Genomic DNA, 22,404 nt, shown 5'->3' with positions numbered 1-22,404 from the left:
AATTTTTTTTAAGCTAAAACCCGAAACTAAAACACCTTATAGCTACCACTCTCACAATGTGCTATAAGGATGCAATTTCGAGATTTGATAGAAAAATGAAAGAATCTTGACCATATATAAAAAAGCACATATAAATATAGTAATTGAATTAGGAGCTAGCCTATTTGTTAAGAGACATTAATCTACAACTACACATTTGGTGCTCAGTCAACCCCCATAAAAAGGTGTAACAGCTGGCCGTATATGGCCTTGCTTTTGGTGCTCAATTCAAATTTTGGCTCCTCTTTCTTTTTTCGCAATAAAAATAAACGGTTATAGAATTTTTATGATTGCATCTTCACCCTTAAATGTGCCACCAAATTTATTTGTATCGAAAAACAATTAGGACATAGTTCGGAAAACAAATTCTAGAAACCACAAACTACACTTTTTTTGCTCTCTAACACAAGATTTTTTTTTCCTCTCTCATTAATACAAATTTCAATACTTAAACGTAGTTACGTACATTAAAAAAAAAAAAATAAATAAAAATTGAGAAACACAAAACCCTCTCATTTTCTCTCATCCTCTCCAAAATATGCTATAAATTATGATAGTGTTGAGAATGTTTTTGACATGACATGATGGGTAAGAAAATAAAAGTTACACTATATTGTTTAATTCTGCAATTCATGTATGTTTTTAATTCTTCATTTTTAAGATTTCGTTTGGGTTTGCGAGTTTAAATGTTCGATTTGAAAACACGATTTTTAAAAACATAGTTAAACGCTTGGTAAAATTGCAGTTTGACATTTAAAATCATGCATTTTTAAAAACGCTTTCATATGCCTGGGATTTGAAAACGCAAATTTTTCTACATTTTCAAATCTCAATTGTTTAAAAACGCACTCTCAAACAAGACATTTTCTATGATTTGGTTTAAAATAGCAATGTCGAACGCATTTTAATAATGAATAAGAATTGAAAACAAAATTGTAGACATTTGTCAATTGTGTTCCACAAATTTCGCCCATTTTTATCATGTATAGAAAACATAACCGACTCATTACTCATTATGTTAAACATTGTAACTCCCTTGGCCACACAATCCCTTTTTCAAATTCAAATGCTCATTTCCCTCTCTCATGCATAACTGTTAGAGCAATAGACTCTCTTTCTGTTCTGCCAAAATTGTTTTAGAAGAGCAAAACAGAACCACAAGACAAGGATTTGCAGAATGTGCACGCCATGTACAACTCCAAGGCTTGTTAGCGAGGGAATGGGCATTGTGTTTCTTGGCTTGTAGTTTCCTTTACGTAACCAACAATGAGTTCTAAATTTTCTTTTCTTTTTCTTCTTATGCTTCTTTCTTTGCACTACCAAAGTTGTTTCTTATTTGTTCTTATCATTTTGACATTTATAATATTCCCAGATGATGAATCGCCTACATACCGCCCTCCATCACCTCAATTGCCGATTAAAAACATGGGTTTTGATACAATGGGTGATAGTAGAATCAATCAAAGTAGCAAAAAGATGTCATGGCACAAAAGTTGGTGCAATAATGAAAGATAGCCAAAACAGCCAAAAGACACCAATATTCCAATTGAAAATGGCCCTAATGATGACACACACTGGTAACTTTTTTCAGATGAAGGCTACATAGTCTTCTGCTTTAGAGACGATGGAGCATTCAACATAGGCAAGGATGGCAAGCCAAAAACTTCCAATCACTTTGACTGCACGTCCAGAAGTAGTCAGCGACCTATTAACCGAAAGGTTAGCAACAATGCAGTCTATATCTTAAATTGAGACAGGAAAAGCAGAATAAGAAGCTAAATGAAAATTACTTTTATTCATGCCTTACTTTTCTTTGGTTTGGACAAACAACTTAATTATGGTGAGGAAGCCAAAACAAATGATGGAGATGTTATGGTCTTTGACCAAAAGGTATATATATGGTTCATTTTTTCTATTGAATTCTCATTGAAAAAGTGTCTTTAGAAAGTTATACCAATGATTTGACATAGATTCATACTTTCTATAATTATTTTCATTAGAATATAACTTGGTTTTAATTATTATTTTTGGTAGGATGAGGAATAGACCATATACTTTGATATAGAAGCGCCTACAAATGACATCATAAGGAGATGTCAAATTGATCATAAGGTTGATGATAGCAGCCTAGTGTCAGTAGAATCAAGTGAATCCAATCAATCAGATGGTAGCACATGCTCTTTTGCTTTCCCAGTGTAAGTTACTAGAAATATCTTTTCTTGTTGATCCAAATCATATAAAGTTGGTACAATAACTTCAAAGGGTTGGCTCGAGTTGTAAGTCATTTGGTCTTAGTGCTTGATGAAGCAAACAATTCCTTAGGACAATGCCCACGAGCGAAAGCCTAAGCTTTACCTGATTTGTGAGGAGGGAGCGCTTTGTTCGGTGTCTCAGAAATCTAATCAGAGTGAAACACTAAACCCCAATTATAACAAAAATAAATGTTTTTTTTTTAAAAAAAATGTTGGTATAATAATTGTTACAGGCTATGGTGAAATCATGCAGGTTAGGTTGGAAATGGATGGGAAGTCCTGTGCAAATGCCAAAATCAAAGGGCTTGCAGTTAAGGAAGCACAAGGCCTATTGTGTGGGCTTTCAATGTTTTAGAATATGAAAGTTGCATTCCCTTTGACTCTTTTCGAGTACTCCTCAATTTTTTCCCCTGTACGTTTGGATTGATCACATGAAGAAACTGCTACTGCTGATTGTTTTAATGTTGTAAGGATTTTTTTTAAACGTACATGAAAATCTCACTCAAATACTGTTTCAAGTGTTTGATTTATTTTTCTTGCTTTTGATACCCAAAAATCCAAGTAAATTGTTTAGCGTGGTGAGCTGGTATCCAGTGATTAGCGAAGTGAGGGAAATGTCAATTGTTGGAGGCACATGAATTTTCAGCATTCTCGTTGGTATTGCTTTGATACCCAAATGGATGCAGTGGTTGGATACAATGTGACACTATTGCATTATTAAATCATGTCTCATATTGATTTTCAAGTAAGCTATAAATTATGATAGTGTTAAGAATGTTTTTGACGTGATGGATAAGAAAATCAAAGTTGTACTATTTTGTTCTACAATCCATTAATGTTGGGACAGTTTTTGGTACTGTGTGAACTACACGTTCTTTGATGTTCTTCACACTTCCACGATCACTGCAAAATAACTAAAACTAAGAAACCCTTTCGGGAGTCTCGCTCGAATGCCAAAATTAGTTTCTAAGAGAAAAGTATGTTCAAAGCATAAAATAATCAGTCTGTCATTTATACCTGGGGTATAAGCCTATTTATATGCAAAGAAGTGGAGTGAAACCCGAATTGGGTTTACTTCTCCCACTTAAACTAGGAGTGTCTGATGTTTGATTTGGTCTGGGAGTCATATCCCCATTCAACTGGGAGTTGAATTGTTGACCAAATCCTTCATAGAGTCCTTATTGGAACTAGATTCAGACTACTACCTAACAGTTACCCCCCAATTCCCTTATCCGAGACATACTCGAATAATGAGAATTTTGTGTCTCAAAAAATCCAAGTCTTGGCTTCTTTCGAGATTTGAACAATCTTTAGCTTCTGACCCTTAAAAGTCTCAGGTCTAAAGTTGCTGAGGGTGGTGCTTCTTAGTGAACTTTGTAATCTTCTCCAGGTAATGAATGAAAGAGCTCTTTCATGTAATATCTTCTGAAATTGTGTGATGCTTTTGTGATTTCTGCAATTAAACTTGTTAATGCGCAACACAATAAATGTACCCCCCATAGCCAAGGTTAAACCTAAAAACTGAGGATTTTCTCCTTGTCTTGTTTTCTCTACAAGGTTGTCTCCCTGTCTCTGGGGTAGCCCCCTTATACTTGTAAATTTGTACCCTGAAAACAAGGGATAAATCTGATCCCCCATGCATTCTTGTTTTTCCTTAGTGTTTTCTCCCTATATACGGGGATAGCCCCATGCCTCCTGAAAACTTGCAAACTTGTAAACCCGAAACCTGAAAACTGAGGGTTACCTAAAAACCGAGGGTTGTCTCCCTCCTTGTTTTCTCTACAGTGTTGTCTACCTGGATTTGCCTTAGGTTTTTCTCCCATCCTTGTTTTCTCTACAGGGTTTTCTGCATGGATTTGCCTTAGGGTTTTCCTTCATCCTTGTTTTCTCTGCAAGGTTGTCTCCCTAGATTTACCCTAGGGTTTTCTCCCTATCTCCAGGCTGGGCTCTGGTCTCCTTGTTTTTAATAGGATTGTCTCCCTGCCTTGTTTTCTCTGGAGGGTTGTCTTACTGGATTTGCCTTAGGATTCTCTTCCTTTCTTTTTCTCTACACTTACACAGTTATGAAAGGCCACATACTAACATGTTAATAAAAGTAATCACTTTTATTTATTATCTATCTCAGCAAAACCTTCCAGGACTAGTCTCATGAAGGATTAAGTTTTGGCTTCCGATAATAAAGCATTCAACAGATAATACTTATCTCATTCAAAGTTTTATCTTTTCTCGTAAAACCAATTATCATAAATTTTTACAATCCTCAGAATGACAGAATGCATGTATTTGAAATGAAAGTCATAGAATAAGAAAATAAACTGCTAAAATTGCTAACTGCTAAAATTGCTAACTGCTACTAACAACGATGAAAGGAAGAACATAAACTTATCTTGCACGAGCAGTGAAGTCCAGCAACGACTTGGTGTGCATGAGTATGGATTTGTGGCCGTTGAACATAAATATTGCATAATCGAGGGAGATGGATGTCGATTTGGTGAGTGAATGTAGTTATGTTACAGTTGGATGTGGATTTTTTGTGTGTAAACATAGTTTGCATGGATCTGTACAGATCCATTATACATGAGTTTTGGATTTACTATCTGCGCATGGGAATCGTTCCAAGTCCCCGCATCATCTTGAGTAGTCCCAATTCTTCTAGCATCTTTTGAATGCGTATTAATCCCCGTCATGATTTTTTTTTTTTTTTTGTATGAGAAACAAATAATCGTTTCCACAGACGGTGTCGAACTGTTGAGACTGTTTCTGGTATGGTGTGAACTACATATTCTTTGACGTTATTTACTCATCACTACAAAACAACTAAAACTAAGAGACCCTTTCAGGGGTCTCGCTCCAAAGCCTAAATTAGCTTCTGAGAGAATATGTATGCTCAATGCATAAAATAATCAATCTATCATTTATACCTAGGGTATGAGCCTATTAATATGCAAAGACGTGGAGTCAAACCTAAATTGGGTTTACTACTCCCACTTAAACTTTGAGTGTGTGGTGTTTGATTTGTTCTGGGAGTCCTATTCTCATTCAATTAAGAGTTGAATTGTTGGCCAGATTCTTCAAGTAATCCTTATTGAAACCAAATTGGGACTACTACCCTAATTCGACTTGGAGTATAATTATTCCCAACAATGTACATGTTTTTAATGTTTCAATTACCAATGTTTGTGATTTCAGAATGTGCAATTTAAAAATAGTGATTTAAAATTGCTGCTACGTGTTTAATAAAATTGCAATTTAGTTGTTGAAAGCGTCCGTTTTTAGAAACGCATCATTTGCTTGTGATTTGAAAATATAAATTTTTATATATTCTCAAATCACAATTTTTTAAGAACGCACTCCTAAGCAATGCATGTTTCTGCGATTTAGTTTAAAATCACATTTTTACTCTGTAAAATCACAATCAAACGCACTCTAATAAGGAATTAAGCAATGTTTGTTGCACAACATTTGTTTACACTCTTTACAACAAACCTGACGTGGAAGTTGCTGCACAACATTACACACTTTGTAAAAAAATTGAAAATAATTTTCATGTCAACTTTATCGTACAAAGTGTGTAGAAATATTGTGCAACAAACATTACTCTATATCTATGTAGCTAAGGTTTCAGATACGACTCCATGAGACATAAAGGTAATATAAAAATGTATTTGGTAGGTATTATATTTGAAAAGTGTTTTTTTTTTTTTTTTAAAATTAAATATAGTAGCTATTGTTTTTAGTTATTGTCAATGTATTTGCTGTGAGTAAAAATTTAACCTGGATTTAGAAAACAAAAAACAAAAACCATACGAAATGAAGTAATTTTATGATGAAGTATTTTTGTTCTACACATTATAAAAATTTATTACAAAATATAAATAATTTAACTTCTATTGCTTTCTTTGGTCTGTTCTCTTTTATGTAATCTGTGAATTACATAGAACTCTCCGGTCCCATAATCTCGATTTTAGTAAGTTTTATGAGGATTTAATTTCTTTATTCTTTATAGACTATAATGTATATTTTGAATATTTATAATCTTTTAAAGACTACACAATATAAATAATTAAGTATTATGTAAAATAAATTAATCACTATACAATTTTCATGGGCCTTTCCATTTGTATAGTGTAGACCCGACCAATAGGAGGACAAAACCCATGAACCAGCAGACAACGTCAGTGAACAGCGAAGATGAAACGAAATTGTAAAACCGGGTTTTTTTAAAAAATGGACAACTCTTGTGGTACCAACTTTCCTTGTACCACGTTGGTCGGTGGCATTCGTTACCTTGACCAGGTCAAGGGTTCGAAGGTTGGTGAAGAGGAAGAAGAAGAGAAAAGAAAAAAAGAGGTATTCTAAAATACCTCCCTTTTGTTTTTCTCATATTTTGTTTAAGAGCGTTTTTTTATGTTATTGTTAATTTTAGAATCCATCTGTTTGAGGGTTTAACCATAAAATAAAAATAAAAATAAAAATAAAAATAAAATCTATGAGAAATGCTGCCTAGTCCATGTAATTCTTTTATTTATTTCGGTAGACTTAAGTCCTCACCCAATTTAGTAGCCTCAATCATGCTTTTTTAAAGAAATGAATCACACTTGGAGCTATAATGATCACCTAATTATTATATTAAATTGCAATTTGTTTGAACTTTTTCTACAGATAATCCTTGAATTTGATGGCTTTTTCCATTATGTTTTCATGCACTAATGGTCTGTTTAGGTTTGCGATTTTAAAATAACGATTTTAAAATGTTTTTAACAAAATCGTAGTTTAGCCTTTTAAATTGTGCAATTTTCAATATAAGAATTAAGAGGCATTGGGGTAGAGAGCTCACAGAGAAGGAAGAAAAGTCACCACAAGAGCGACTGCCACAGCAGCATTTGAAACACCGACAACTCATAACCCCATAATCCATAAGTTTTCCTAGGGCCTTGGGCACAAGGTCCAATTTAAGGGGAATGAAATGTTAGGAGTCTACAGTTATTTATCTAATGAGAGTATTATTTCTTTTAATATTCTAGTAGTAGATAATAGTAGAGAATAAAGAGATAGTATATTATCCGTAGTTGTGTATTATCTTTATTATTATGTTTATCATTATCTTTATTAATAGTTGTTAGTGATAGGATAAATCTCTATGAGAGTAGTTTGTGTTTATCATATTTCTTTGTAACTCTATATAGACCTATTGGGTTGATGAATAAACTAAGCAAAGATAATTAATTTTCAGCTCTTGAGTTGATTTATGAGGTATTAAAGTTTCTCAAACTACCATTATCTATCCGGTTATGTATTTGAATAATTAGACACGTAACAAGGGAGAAGCGGACAAAGAAGATTTGGAGCAAATTTGCGATGAGTTAGCCAGAGGTATTGGTGAAGACAAAGCTCAAGTAGAAGAGCTAAAGAGATCCTTGGTTGTTAGTAAAACGGAGCATTTTAAAAAATAAAAAATAAAAATTGTTTTGGATTTTTATTTTATTTTATTAAGGGTATTTTTTTTATCATTTGAGGACATTGACATTTTTTTTTAAACAATGAGTCTATGACCAAAGAAACATAGTAAGTTCTAAAAAACCCTAATAATAGCCATGGATTGAGCCTCAACTGTAAAAAATTTACTTACTACGTTGTCATTGCTTGCTATTACAGAATTATACATGAAATAATGGCCTCCTAAAACAAATAATCTAGGGAAAAATATAAAAAGGCCCCATGAACTAACAGGCAATTTTAGAATATCTCCATAAATTTTTAAGTCTACTAATGTGATCTATCAAACTCCCAAAGTGTGTCAAAAATGTCACTTTTGTCGAAATATTCCTATAATACCCTTTTCTCTTTTTTTTTTTGAAAAAAAAAAAAAAAAAAGATAAATGTAAAATCAATCCATGTAGTTGACCTAAATTACAAATCGTTCACCGCGGAATAAAAAATAATTCAAAGGTCTTCATGGTTGTCCTAAATTTCTTCTTGTTTTTTCTTTAATTTTTTTTAATTAAGATTTTTTAATATTTTTAAGTTTTTAATTTCTTTAAATTTTAGTTTTATATTAATAATTTTTTAAAAATTTCTTTATTTCTTTTGAAAAAAAAATAGTTTTTTATTAATTTTTTATTTTAGCTTTTAAGAGAATAAGGGTATTATAGAAATATTTCGACAAAAGTGACATTTTTGGCACAAATTTCGTCACTGACCTGCAGGATTCTGGCTACTGTTGCCGGATTCTAGTGATGAAGGCCAAAATCTGGATTGGTTAGATTCCGACAAAAGTTGCCGGAATCTGGCCATTTGTGCCGGATTCTTGCCAATTTAGTCGGAATCCGGCGACAGTGGCCAGATGTCTCTGGATTCTGGCATAAATTTACAGATTCCGACACCAATCTGGCTTGTCGGAATCCGGTGATGGTTGCAGGATTCCGGCGATGGTCAACTACATCGTTTAACAAAGGGTTGATTGAGTATGCCGTATGGGAAAAATGATTTACGCTTTTAAAAAACATAAACCATTTTCCGAAATTTATTAAGTATTTTTTGTCAAACGGAAATCATTTTCATATTGACTATTATTTTCGACCCCACCAAATACAGGAAAATGTCGAAAATATTTTTCAAAAAACATTTTATGCCGAAAAAAGCCGAGCATATATAATAATTCTTTTAGGAATAATCCTAATCAATAATTATTTGATGTATATCAATGGAAGAATTGCATATGCAGTATGCACTAGCATTAACGCGGAAAATCCTTGTTATTGAAAGAAAAAAAAAAAAAACCCTTGTTACATTTAACTCATAAATTAAGAGAAATGATCCCTACACTCATTTCTCACAACAGCCCCACAACAAGCTGACGTGGCTGGTAATATTTTATTATTTTTTTACAAAAAGAAAACAAAACAAACAAAAAAAATAATAAAATATTACCAGCCACGTCAGCTTGTTGTGGGGCTATTGTGAGAAATGAGTGTAGGGATCATTTCTCATAAATTAAACCATACATTACAACGAGATATGTTATTTACACAACAATTGTACAACAATATTGATGTGTCCAATATTTAAAAAAAAAAAAAATGAAAATGTTGGACACATCAATATTGTTGTGCAAAATTGTTGTGCAGCTAACATATCTCCATCACAATTACATTTAGTGTATGTTTGTAGATTTGTGTGTGTAATTTGTTCAAAAAACTATTCGCTCTCCTTTTCCCTCACCAGTTGTGTAAAACTATATCCATCAAAGTATCAAACATGTGCTATTTAGTTTTAGTTTTAGAAGATCCATTAGACTACCATTTAAGTATGTTATACTCTACACTACATGGTTTACAAGCGATTGGGGTTATTTTGTCCTAACCGCAATCACTTAGGCAATTATTATTTTTAAATAACCAAAACCGATACGCCAATTAGCAGTTAACTATAACCAAAGATTATACAGTTATTGAAAATCAATTTTTAACCGCTAACTACTTTTAATACAAATTCAAAACATTTTTTTTTTTCACAAAAACTTATCTAGTCAAAATATGAGCAGCATATATTGACTTTGTTTAGAATACAATACTTGTCAAATGTGTTAAAAATTATTTCATCAAAATTTAAGTTTCCCTTCAATTTCAATATTTCAATTTTCCCTTTATTTTTTCAATAACACTTTGTCCTACATTGAAAAGCTATGAGTTTTTTGTGTGCTTTATAAACATTTATCTTGCTCTTATAATAGATTGGATTTTGAGTACATACATGCTAGTTGTATCACCGAGTGCGAAGCACTAGCCATCGCACACACGCACGCGCATAGTCACTTTGACACACGAGTCACGAGCTTATTATTTACGTGTACATTTTTTTTGTGTAGAACTACTATTCTAACAGTCATATTTTTTAAATATTTAACTGTTTTTTTAACTATCAAAAACTGTTATTTCAAACTGGTTTTTCAACCGTCAAAAACTGCATTTTCAATAATCAGAAACTATTATAAACTACTTCTGATGTTACAGAATTTCTTATTTAGAGAAGTGTTCAGAATTTACAATCTGCACACTACATCTGGGAAGTATTGTATCTTGAGGACAGAATTGTTGTATTCCCTATTACAAAATTTATTATATAAGTGGGAGACAATATTAATTTGTCTAAGAGATAGATTAATATTCGTTTTACTATCTAAGAGTTCAGCGATTTTTTATATGACTTTTATTTTACTTTTATTAATTTATTTAGTTCTCACATCTTTATTTCCAATAAAATGTTGTTGTCTTGATCATTTTGATTAGTAGGTGCAATTCTAATGAAATTGAAAGTTCCAAAGACTCCACATGGTAAAAAAATTATACAGTATTTTGTACTGAAGATCCAATCTTTTGTAGCCTTTTGCTACGTTTTGTGCTTACACAATGTTTACTTCTACTTGATGGTGGAGTCTCAAACAAATTATTTTGGGCAGGTTCTGCTTGAGCTCTGAATCCTGAGTCGGCCTATTGCTGAAATTGGCCTATGTGTGTCCGTCTTGTAGAGTTCTTAATCTCTAGTTTCACAAAAATATAACAAAACAAGCCACGATTATCATTATTCATATGGACATGGATTCAAAAACATCTTGAAACTTCTTATTCACAGACTTTTCACATTGTCCCTGTTTCTGAAAGAGGATGCCCATCAGTTTTTTCTTGAAACTAATTTGTAAGACCATTCAATTACCCAATTTGTCGGTTGGATTATCCAACAAGGCAATGCATAGTGTTGGAGGCAGAGAGCAATCCTCATTTGCAATGAGGACAGACAGGGACAACTTATCCCATTTGTCTGTGTAGAATCGATCTTCTCCAATTCAACTGATGTTTCTCAGTTTCATTATCACGTTAACTATGGCAGCAAAGCTGTGGGTTTCAATCAATAGCAACCACTATACATAGCTTGCCATCTATCTATGGCTCTCTTGCACACATTCTGAGTCAAAATTATCAAGGAAAGATGACCCAGCTTCCAGTACGCAAGAGTGGTAGTCTGACCTGCAGACAAGTCAATCTTCATGAGAGAAGTCATCAAAAGCAATAGAACATTCAGAAAAAATAAAATAAAATAAAAAGGGTTAAATATGTTTGACCTCTTGTGGTTTAAAGACTTTATTTTTTGCCGACTGTGGTTCATTTCGTATTATAAATGACACCTTATTTATGGCTAAAGATGGAGATGATACCTCTGTCCAACTTCCGTCCAAAAATTGATAGAAGTCCACGTCAACATTTTTAAGAAGCTAACACGTGTCCTATGCCTAATTAAAAATAATAAATAATAAAAACTTAAAAAAAATAATAATAAATAAAAGCTTTAAAAAATTAAAAAAAAAAAAAAAAAAAAAAAAAAAAAGGAGGGGTGGCTCGAGCCACCCCAAAAGCTTTGCCATTCGGCCACCCCCATTTGTCATCGTAAAAAAAGTTGACAATAAGAGGAATCTAACAGCATACTAAAAGCAATAAACAAATGAGATGACAATAAGAGAAAAATTAAATCAATGCTCCCCATATCAATAGAATATAGCATGCTATTGCTAAGTCCATTCAATGTTTTAAACACAAAATGCACAGAATCATGCACATCAATTGAGCGGAAACACCTTTTTCTTTTCTTTGTACTTTTAGATTTTCTTCTTCTATTGGTAAATAGAGAAGTTCTAATATTAAAAAAAAAAAAAAAAAAAAAAAAAAAAAGAAGAAAAAAGTGGCAAACAAATATGAGAGGAGCATGTATGTTATACCTAGTTCTTTCAAAAAGTGACAGGATTACGATCTTCATCGACCTTACCAACCGCTTCAAGTATTGATGAGTAAGTGATAAGATCATATTCAAAACCTCTAGAATTCATTTCTTTCATCAGCTTAGCAGCTTCCTCAAACATACCAGATCGGCTTAGACAGCCAAGAAGAGTGTTGTAAGAAACTGCATCTGGCTTAATCTTCGATTGTTTCATCTTTGTAAATATCTCGCCAGCTCGCTTTGGGCCACCAGTTCTAGCCAAGCCATTTAGAATGATATTATGCGAGTTTATGTCTGGATAGCAACCATTTTCTTCCATTGTTCTAAGCAAGGAATGAGCTTCGTCTATCATGCCAGACCTTACCATCCCTGACATGAGTGCATTATAAGCATAAACATCAGGATTGCATCCAAGTTTCTTCATCTCATTAAAAAGATCTAAAGCTTCACTGATACGCCCACATTTCCCAAAGTGTTTGATCATTACAGCATACACACGAGCACTCGAGCGTCCACAGTTCTCTTTCAATTCTTGAAATAACTCATTTGCAGCTTCATACCGTTTTGCTTTTCCAAGACTATTTATCAGGCTGCAATAGGCAGCTGGGCAAGGAGGAAAACCCTTTTCATCCATCTCTTCAAGAAGCAATAAAGCTTTCTCAACTCTATTTGTTTTGCAAAAACCATCAATAAGAATTGAATAAGTAAATGAGCTGGGAGCAACACCAGTTGCCTTCATCTTCTCAAACCACGAAGAAGCCTCAGAAGCTGGAGCTTTGGATTCAAATAAAGCTTTTATTATAGTGTTATATGTCACAACAGTCGGTTTGCACTGCAAAGATTCCATTTCATTAAAAATTTTAAGAGCATCTTGCAAACGATCTGCTCTTCCAAAAATGTTTATCATATTGTTTATGAGCACAACATCAGGCTTACCACCCCCTTTGAGCATATCAATATATATACTGTATGCCTCTTCAATCCTCCCAGCTTTCCCAAGCCCCTTTATCAATTCTGTGTAAGTAAAGACAGTTAGGGGACACCCCTTCTCTTTCATATCCTGGACTAGACCCAAAGCTTTCTCTACCCAACTCAACTTGAAATAAATTCCCAACAATGTCGTATAAATCTTTGCAGTGGGCTGCAAGCCATTCTCCTTCATCTCATCAAATAACCTGATGGCGGAATCCTCACGACCCAATTTCCCAAATGCCGATATGAGTGCACTATATGTCACTGTATCTGGGAAACAGTTATCCTCATTACACATCTCATTATAAAGCTCATGGATTTTTTCATGATGACCTTCTTGCATCAGCATCAAGATCATGGAATTGTAAGTCCTTGCCGTGGGTTTGCACTTGCGACTCTTTATCTGGTAAAAGACAGATAGTGCCTTGTTGACCATTTTAGCCTTACCCAAGACTCTGACAATTTCCGATAATTCAGCTGGAGCAATAATACACGTACTCCTAACCATCTCATGAACTGTCTTCCACATTTCACCAACTACCCCAGCTTCGTCCAAGCAATGGATCAAAGCCATGTACGTGGTTGAGTCATGTTCAAAATTCCTCCTCTTCCCAGCCCACTTGAAAAACTGAATCTTAACATTGACCTCAACGTCTATCTTCAGAACCTCACGTACCAATCGATGATCCACTTTCAACTTTAGCACTTCCAAGGCCTTTTCCGCATCAGGCCCCCACTTGAATATCTTCAAAATCCTAATAAATCTCTCATCCAATTTTCGAACTGAGGGATCCTTCCTCGATAGCTTTCCCTTGGTAGGAAAGTTTTGCACTTCATCTTTCGTACTAGGTAAACGAAACATGTCGACAATCTCATTCTCTGCTAGTTTAAACCAAAAATAACACAGTTAAACAAAAATGTCAGCATACTCAAAATCTCTACCCATGAGTCCCTCACATGTTTTACTTGATATTAAAGCATTGACTTAATCACCCCTTTACCTGTTTGCTTAATTCTTTCGCGGAGATATGACAAAGTTGATATCGATCGCTTCAAAGCCACTGACCCAACAATCATCTTTGCCATTCGCCAAAGATCTTGCCAACCAACCAAATTACGCTCCACACAGGCTTAAACATATATATTAAAAAAAAAAAAATCCAAACAATTACAAAATACCATGTAGAGGCATTTCCTCAAACAGTTGTCAGACGCTACAGCAGGAACATCATATATACACAACATACAAATAGAAAAATGTATGTATACGTGTAGAGAAGAGAGATATAGAGAACCTGAGTTTTGTCGCAGAGGAATGCTCGAAAATCGAAATGAAAATAGTTTTACTGAATGTTACGGTCTACCAAAATCTCAACGGAGAGTCGGAGCGGGAGGAGAGGAAAAGGGTCGTTGTTATAGTGGACCGGGTCAAGAGCTTCGAGGTCAAATACCCCATTTCATGACCCAGATTTGGGCCCAGTTCTTCAGCCTATTTCTTATTATTTGTTTGTATTTTTGTTTTGGGTATGTTGATCTCGAGCTCAAGCTCACCTAATTCTTTTAGCAATTCATTTGTTCAAATTTATTATTTTTGTTTTGGGTCTATTGATCTCAAGCTCGAGCCCGACTAATTTTTTTTTAGCAATTCATTTGTACAATTCTTAACTGAAAAAAGAAAATAAATAAATAAATTTAAAAAATTCTTAATATTATCTATAAATTATGCTACAATCTAAAGGACTATATATACATCATTCAATGGAAGAATTTGCTCATAATATGAAGGCAATCTGAAGGACTGCTTTTTCTGACATGTTTAGTGTTTAATGTAAATTTGTATGTACATTCTAATGTAACTAGCTTGTTACCAAGTCACCTATAGAACCTAACAGTCCATGTTTCCTAGCCACTTTGCGCCATAAATAAAATGTAAACAAAATAATATAAACAAAAATAATCCATTCAACTGAAATATAAACACTTAAACAGTACTGTAATTCTAAATTTCAAAATAAAAGGTCTCTTTGCTCTAAAACAAAATAAAATGTAAACAACATCCAATTTTCCCAACATTGCATATCAGTAGAATAACACGACATCCAACAACTCACTTCCAAAAACAAAGGTAACACTCCAAAGAACAAAAACAGGATGGTCCATCAATAAAATCACAAACTCGTAAATAAAATGAAAGTAACTAAAAGTGAAAGTAAAACATAAGGAGCATCAAAGAACATTATAGTAGAAACTAGAAAGTAGTAGTAGTAACTAGTAAGAAAATGTCTCTAAGGGGTAGCTCAATCGGCTAGGGACCACGCCTCATGAAGCGAAGGTCACTAGTTCGAATCCCACACCCTCCTCTTGTATGGACATGTCAAAAAAAAAAAAAAAATAACTAGTAAGAAAACATTTCATTAAATTCTAGAGAAAAATACAATTAACCTCTCCTGTAACGCCTAATATGTTAAATAAGAGCTTAAAACACAATTTACGCTAATTAAGTAAGTAATTAAATAAAGAATGAGAGAGAACGCTTAGCAATTTGGTTAATTCTGAATTACGGAAAGTGCATTTATACATATAAGCACATCCTCATTCCCAGACGATGTGGGACGTCACATATATATCCCTGGATTAGGGTTAACAAATCTCTTAATCTACGATAATTAAATCATCTAAATCTCTTAATTAATTTATGAGATACAAATCAATATTTTTCCCAAACAAATGATTTGGTAGTTTGTATTTATTCCACATCACTGCTACAAAGTGAAAGTGTGCTATAAATTAAACCATCTAAAATATTTGATACCCCACCCGAAATGGACGGCACAAAAACACATTCTATTTTTTTTTTTTTTTTTTTTTTCATAAACGGGCAATCTTTTAAGGTGGCCGACGTAGCACTACATCCAGCACTATATATATGCACCACTTAATTTGTTTACTATATAGTGCTTGAAAAATCCATTTTCTTGCTTTAGTAAAAAGTCTAGATTTTGACTTCCAAGAGAAATAAAGGCAAATTAATCCGGATAATATACATCAATTGGAAATCATATAATAAGTTGACATATTAATAAAGGTATTACACAAGTCATTAGTTTAGCACGGAATTTAATAAAAGGTATTACACGTGTCATTAGTTCAGTGAAATGGCGATTATCATATAATATATATATATATATATATATATATATATATATATATATATATATATATATATATATATAGTTCTTTAGAATATAATGAAATATCATTTGGGATCGATGGCTTGGACTTAAGTTATTTATAAATATCTTTACAATTAGCTAGGATTACTTAAATTAATTGGATGAAGGTTAATTATTGGTAAAATATTTTAATGCTATAAAACTTTCACGTTCCTTTTCTTAAATTTAATTTCTAATTAATAATTAATTTTTCCAGACATTCAATAATAATTTACTCAAATATTATCCACTATGGAATAATATTTGTCTTTTCAAGTTAGTGGGTAATTAATTAATACTCTGGCGCCCCAGGCTTTGCTTTCAAAGATTAAAAATTTGAGATAAGGCATTTGAAAGCTGCATTAATTAGGAAAAAAAGCGTTAACTTAACGTGTACGGTGATGGCGGCAATTGCTTATGTGGCGAATCGAGGATCTCAGAAAAAAGGGGCCAGCTTTTGACTTGTGCAGTCCCATTCTAAAACAAACAAAAAAAATAATAAAATATTACCAGCCGCGTCAGCTTGTTGTGGGGCTATTGTGAGAAATGAGTGTAGGGATCATTTCTCATAAATTAAACCATACATTACAACGAGATATGTTATTTACACAACAATTGTACAACAATATTGATGTGTCCAATATTTAAAAAAAAAAAAAATGAAAATGTTGGACACATCAATATTGTTGTGCAAAATTGTTGTGCAGCTAACATATCTCCATCACAATTACATTTAGTGTATGTTTGTAGATTTGTGTGTGTGTTTTGTTCAAAAAACTATTCGCTCTCCTTTTCCCTCACCAGTTGTGTAAAACTATATCCATCAAAGTATCAAACATGTGCTATTTAGTTTTAGTTTTAGAAGATCCATTAGACTACCATTTAAGTATGTTATACTCTACACTACATGGTTTACAAGCGATTGGGGTTATTTTGTCCTAACCGCAATCACTTAGGCAATTATTATTTTTAAATAACCAAAACCGATACGCCAATTAGCAGTTAACTATAACCAAAGATTATACAGTTATTGAAAATCAATTTTTAACCGCTAACTACTTTTAATACAAATTCAAAACATTTTTTTTTTTCACAAAAACTTATCTAGTCAAAATATGAGCAGCATATATTGACTTTGTTTAGAATACAATACTTGTCAAATGTGTTAAAAATTATTTCATCAAAATTTAAGTTTCCCTTCAATTTCAATATTTCAATTTTCCCTTTATTTTTTCAATAACACTTTGTCCTACATTGAAAAGCTATGAGTTTTTTGTGTGCTTTATAAACATTTATCTTGCTCTTATAATAGATTGGATTTTGAGTACATACATGCTAGTTGTATCACCGAGTGCGAAGCACTAGCCATCGCACACACGCACGCGCATAGTCACTTTGACACACGAGTCACGAGCTTATTATTTACGTGTACATTTTTTTTGTGTAGAACTACTATTCTAACAGTCATATTTTTTAAATATTTAACTGTTTTTTTAACTATCAAAAACTGTTATTTCAAACTGGTTTTTCAACCGTCAAAAACTGCATTTTCAATAATCAGAAACTATTATAAACTACTTCTGATGTTACAGAATTTCTTATTTAGAGAAGTGTTCAGAATTTACAATCTGCACACTACATCTGGGAAGTATTGTATCTTGAGGACAGAATTGTTGTATTCCCTATTACAAAATTTATTATATAAGTGGGAGACAATATTAATTTGTCTAAGAGATAGATTAATATTCGTTTTACTATCTAAGAGTTCAGCGATTTTTTATATGACTTTTATTTTACTTTTATTAATTTATTTAGTTCTCACATCTTTATTTCCAATAAAATGTTGTTGTCTTGATCATTTTGATTAGTAGGTGCAATTCTAATGAAATTGAAAGTTCCAAAGACTCCACATGGTAAAAAAATTATACAGTATTTTGTACTGAAGATCCAATCTTTTGTAGCCTTTTGCTACGTTTTGTGCTTACACAATGTTTACTTCTACTTGATGGTGGAGTCTCAAACAAATTATTTTGGGCAGGTTCTGCTTGAGCTCTGAATCCTGAGTCGGCCTATTGCTGAAATTGGCCTATGTGTGTCCGTCTTGTAGAGTTCTTAATCTCTAGTTTCACAAAAATATAACAAAACAAGCCACGATTATCATTATTCATATGGACATGGATTCAAAAACATCTTGAAACTTCTTATTCACAGACTTTTCACATTGTCCCTGTTTCTGAAAGAGGATGCCCATCAGTTTTTTCTTGAAACTAATTTGTAAGACCATTCAATTACCCAATTTGTCGGTTGGATTATCCAACAAGGCAATGCATAGTGTTGGAGGCAGAGAGCAATCCTCATTTGCAATGAGGACAGACAGGGACAACTTATCCCATTTGTCTGTGTAGAATCGATCTTCTCCAATTCAACTGATGTTTCTCAGTTTCATTATCACGTTAACTATGGCAGCAAAGCTGTGGGTTTCAATCAATAGCAACCACTATACATAGCTTGCCATCTATCTATGGCTCTCTTGCACACATTCTGAGTCAAAATTATCAAGGAAAGATGACCCAGCTTCCAGTACGCAAGAGTGGTAGTCTGACCTGCAGACAAGTCAATCTTCATGAGAGAAGTCATCAAAAGCAATAGAACATTCAGAAAAAATAAAATAAAATAAAAAGGGTTAAATATGTTTGACCTCTTGTGGTTTAAAGACTTTATTTTTTGCCGACTGTGGTTCATTTCGTATTATAAATGACACCTTATTTATGGCTAAAGATGGAGATGATACCTCTGTCCAACTTCCGTCCAAAAATTGATAGAAGTCCACGTCAACATTTTTAAGAAGCTAACACGTGTCCTATGCCTAATTAAAAATAATAAATAATAAAAACTTAAAAAAAATAATAATAAATAAAAGCTTTAAAAAATTGAAAAAAAAAAAAAAAAAAAAAAAAAAAAAAAGGAGGGGTGGCTCGAGCCACCCCAAAAGCTTTGCCATTCGGCCACCCCCATTTGTCATCGTAAAAAAAGTTGACAATAAGAGGAATCTAACAGCATACTAAAAGCAATAAACAAATGAGATGACAATAAGAGAAAAATTAAATCAATGCTCCCCATATCAATAGAATATAGCATGCTATTGCTAAGTCCATTCAATGTTTTAAACACAAAATGCACAGAATCATGCACATCAATTGAGCGGAAACACCTTTTTCTTTTCTTTGTACTTTTAGATTTTCTTCTTCTATTGGTAAATAGAGAAGTTCTAATATTAAAAAAAAAAAAAAGAAGAAGAAGAAGAAGAAGAAGAAGAAAAAAGTGGCAAACAAATATGAGAGGAGCATGTATGTTATACCTAGTTCTTTCAAAAAGTGACAGGATTACGATCTTCATCGACCTTACCAACCGCTTCAAGTATTGATGAGTAAGTGATAAGATCATATTCAAAACCTCTAGAATTCATTTCTTTCATCAGCTTAGCAGCTTCCTCAAACATACCAGATCGGCTTAGACAGCCAAGAAGAGTGTTGTAAGAAACTGCATCTGGCTTAATCTTCGATTGTTTCATCTTTGTAAATATCTCGCCAGCTCGCTTTGGGCCACCAGTTCTAGCCAAGCCATTTAGAATGATATTATGCGAGTTTATGTCTGGATAGCAACCATTTTCTTCCATTGTTCTAAGCAAGGAATGAGCTTCGTCTATCATGCCAGACCTTACCATCCCTGACATGAGTGCATTATAAGCATAAACATCAGGATTGCATCCAAGTTTCTTCATCTCATTAAAAAGATCTAAAGCTTCACTGATACGCCCACATTTCCCAAAGTGTTTGATCATTACAGCATACACACGAGCACTCGAGCGTCCACAGTTCTCTTTCAATTCTTGAAATAACTCATTTGCAGCTTCATACCGTTTTGCTTTTCCAAGACTATTTATCAGGCTGCAATAGGCAGCTGGGCAAGGAGGAAAACCCTTTTCATCCATCTCTTCAAGAAGCAATAAAGCTTTCTCAACTCTATTTGTTTTGCAAAAACCATCAATAAGAATTGAATAAGTAAATGAGCTGGGAGCAACACCAGTTGCCTTCATCTTCTCAAACCACGAAGAAGCCTCAGAAGCTGGAGCTTTGGATTCAAATAAAGCTTTTATTATAGTGTTATATGTCACAACAGTCGGTTTGCACTGCAAAGATTCCATTTCATTAAAAATTTTAAGAGCATCTTGCAAACGATCTGCTCTTCCAAAAATGTTTATCATATTGTTTATGAGCACAACATCAGGCTTACCACCCCCTTTGAGCATATCAATATATATACTGTAAGCCTCTTCAATCCTCCCAGCTTTCCCAAGCCCCTTTATCAATTCTGTGTAAGTAAAGACAGTTAGGGGACACCCCTTCTCTTTCATCTCCTGGACTAGACCCAAAGCTTTCTCTACCCAACTCAACTTGAAATAAATTCCCAACAATGTCGTATAAATCTTTGCAGTGGGCTGCAAGCCATTCTCCTTCATCTCATCAAACAACCTGATGGCGGAATCCTCACGACCCAATTTCCCAAATGCCGATATGAGTGCACTATATGTCACTGTATCTGGGAAACAGTTATCCTCATTACACATCTCATTATAAAGCTCATGGATTTTTTCATGATGACCTTCTTGCATCAGCATCAAGATCATGGAATTGTAAGTCCTTGCCGTGGGTTTGCACTTGCGACTCTTTATCTGGTAAAAGACAGATAGTGCCTTGTTGACCATTTTAGCCTTACCCAAGACTCTGACAATTTCCGATAATTCAGCTGGAGCAATAATACACGTACTCCTAACCATCTCATGAACTGTCTTCCACATTTCACCAACTACCCCAGCTTCGTCCAAGCAATGGATCAAAGCCATGTACGTGGTTGAGTCATGTTCAAAGTTCCTCCTCTTCCCAGCCCACTTGAAAAACTGAATCTTAACATTGACCTCAACGTCTATCTTCAGAACCTCACGTACCAATCGATGATCCACTTTCAACTTTAGCACTTCCAAGGCCTTTTCCGCATCAGGCCCCCACTTGAATATCTTCAAAATCCTAATAAATCTCTCATCCAATTTTCGAACTGAGGGATCCTTCCTCGATAGCTTTCCCTTGGTAGGAAAGTTTTGCACTTCATCTTTCGTACTAGGTAAACGAAACATGTCGACAATCTCATTCTCTGCTAGTTTAAACAAAAAATAACACAGTTAAACAAAAATGTCAGCATACTCAAAATCTCTACCCATGAGTCCCTCACATGTTTTACTTGATATTAAAGCATTGACTTAATCACCCCTTTACCTGTTTGCTTAATTCTTTCGCGGAGATATGACAAAGTTGATATCGATCGCTTCAAAGCCACTGACCCAACAATCATCTTTGCCATTCGCCAAAGATCTTGCCAACCAACCAAATTACGCTCCACACAGGCTTAAACATATATATTAAAAAAAAAAATCCAAACAATTACAAAATACCATGTAGAGGCATTTCCTCAAACAGTTGTCAGACGCTACAGCAGGAACATCATATATACACAACATACAAATAGAAAAATGTATGTATACGTGTAGAGAAGAGAGACATAGAGAACCTGAGTTTTGTCGCAGAGGAATGCTCGAAAATCGAAATGAAAATAGTTTTACTGAATGTTACGGTCTACCAAAATCTCAACGGAGAGTCGGAGCGGGAGGAGAGGAAAAGGGTCGTTGTTATAGTGGACCGGGTCAAGAGCTTCGAGGTCAAATACCCCATTTCATGACCCAGATTTGGGCCCAGTTCTAAAGGACTATATATACATCATTCAATGGAAGAATTTGCTCATAATATGAAGGCAATCTGAAGGACTGCTTTTTCTGACATGTTTAGTGTTTAATGTAAATTTGTATGTACATTCTAATGTAACTAGCTTGTTACCAAGTCACCTATAGAACCTAACAGTCCATGTTTCCCAGCCACTTTGCGCCATAAATAAAATTTAAACAAAATAATATAAAAAAAAATAATCCATTCAACTGAAATATAAACACTTAAACAGTACTGTAATTCTAAATTTCAAAATAAAAGGTCTCTTTGCTCTAAAACAAAATAAAATGTAAACAACATCCAATTTTCCCAACATTGCATATCAGT

The 22,404-nt window shown here is 33.7% G+C and overlaps 2 protein-coding genes and 1 pseudogene across 9 annotated transcripts; 1 reads left to right on the top strand and 2 right to left on the bottom strand.

Moving 5' to 3' along the window:
* The first annotated feature begins 1,216 nt into the window (after positions 1–1,216).
* Positions 1,217–2,653, top strand: LOC133863272 (protein BREAKING OF ASYMMETRY IN THE STOMATAL LINEAGE-like; annotated as a pseudogene).
* Positions 2,654–10,890: 8,237 nt separating this feature from the next.
* Positions 10,891–14,501, bottom strand: LOC133862454 (pentatricopeptide repeat-containing protein At3g16010-like). Of its 5 annotated transcripts, none has more exons than XR_009899228.1 (4): positions 14,033–14,501; positions 12,061–13,910; positions 11,503–11,577; positions 10,891–11,314 (listed from the first exon to the last, which is right to left on the bottom strand). XR_009899228.1 is itself a non-coding variant. In XM_062298274.1 (4 exons), the coding sequence occupies exons 2-3, from the start codon at positions 14,115–14,117 to the stop codon at positions 12,070–12,072; spliced, it is 1,926 nt and encodes a 641-aa protein (XP_062154258.1). In that variant the 5' UTR covers positions 14,118–14,161; positions 14,327–14,501; the 3' UTR covers positions 10,891–11,314; positions 12,061–12,069. The 5 variants fall into 5 exon arrangements, 3 of the variants coding, with proteins under 3 accessions (XP_062154258.1, XP_062154257.1, XP_062154260.1); XR_009899229.1 differs by having other exon boundaries at positions 10,891–11,309; XM_062298274.1 differs by lacking the exon at positions 11,503–11,577 and having other exon boundaries at positions 14,033–14,161; positions 14,327–14,501.
* Positions 14,502–18,422: 3,921 nt separating this feature from the next.
* Positions 18,423–22,128, bottom strand: LOC133862335 (pentatricopeptide repeat-containing protein At3g16010-like). 4 transcript variants are annotated; one of them, XR_009899202.1, is made up of 5 exons: positions 21,866–22,128; positions 21,574–21,702; positions 19,602–21,451; positions 19,035–19,109; positions 18,423–18,846 (listed from the first exon to the last, which is right to left on the bottom strand). XR_009899202.1 is itself a non-coding variant. In XM_062298123.1 (4 exons), exons 2-3 carry the CDS (start codon positions 21,656–21,658, stop codon positions 19,611–19,613), a joined length of 1,926 nt encoding a protein of 641 aa, XP_062154107.1. In that variant the 5' UTR covers positions 21,659–21,702; positions 21,866–22,128; the 3' UTR covers positions 18,423–18,841; positions 19,602–19,610. The 4 variants fall into 4 exon arrangements, 2 of the variants coding, with proteins under 2 accessions (XP_062154107.1, XP_062154106.1); XR_009899203.1 differs by having other exon boundaries at positions 18,423–18,841; XM_062298123.1 differs by lacking the exon at positions 19,035–19,109 and having other exon boundaries at positions 18,423–18,841.
* Positions 22,129–22,404: the final 276 nt, after the last annotated feature.

The sequence above is a fragment of the Alnus glutinosa genome, chromosome 3 (assembly GCF_958979055.1).
Source record: "Alnus glutinosa chromosome 3, dhAlnGlut1.1, whole genome shotgun sequence".
NCBI classification, from domain to species: Eukaryota; Viridiplantae; Streptophyta; class Magnoliopsida; order Fagales; family Betulaceae; genus Alnus; species Alnus glutinosa.
The sequence above is the reverse complement of the archived record's forward strand: the minus strand, read 5'-3'. Positions and strand labels throughout refer to the sequence as shown.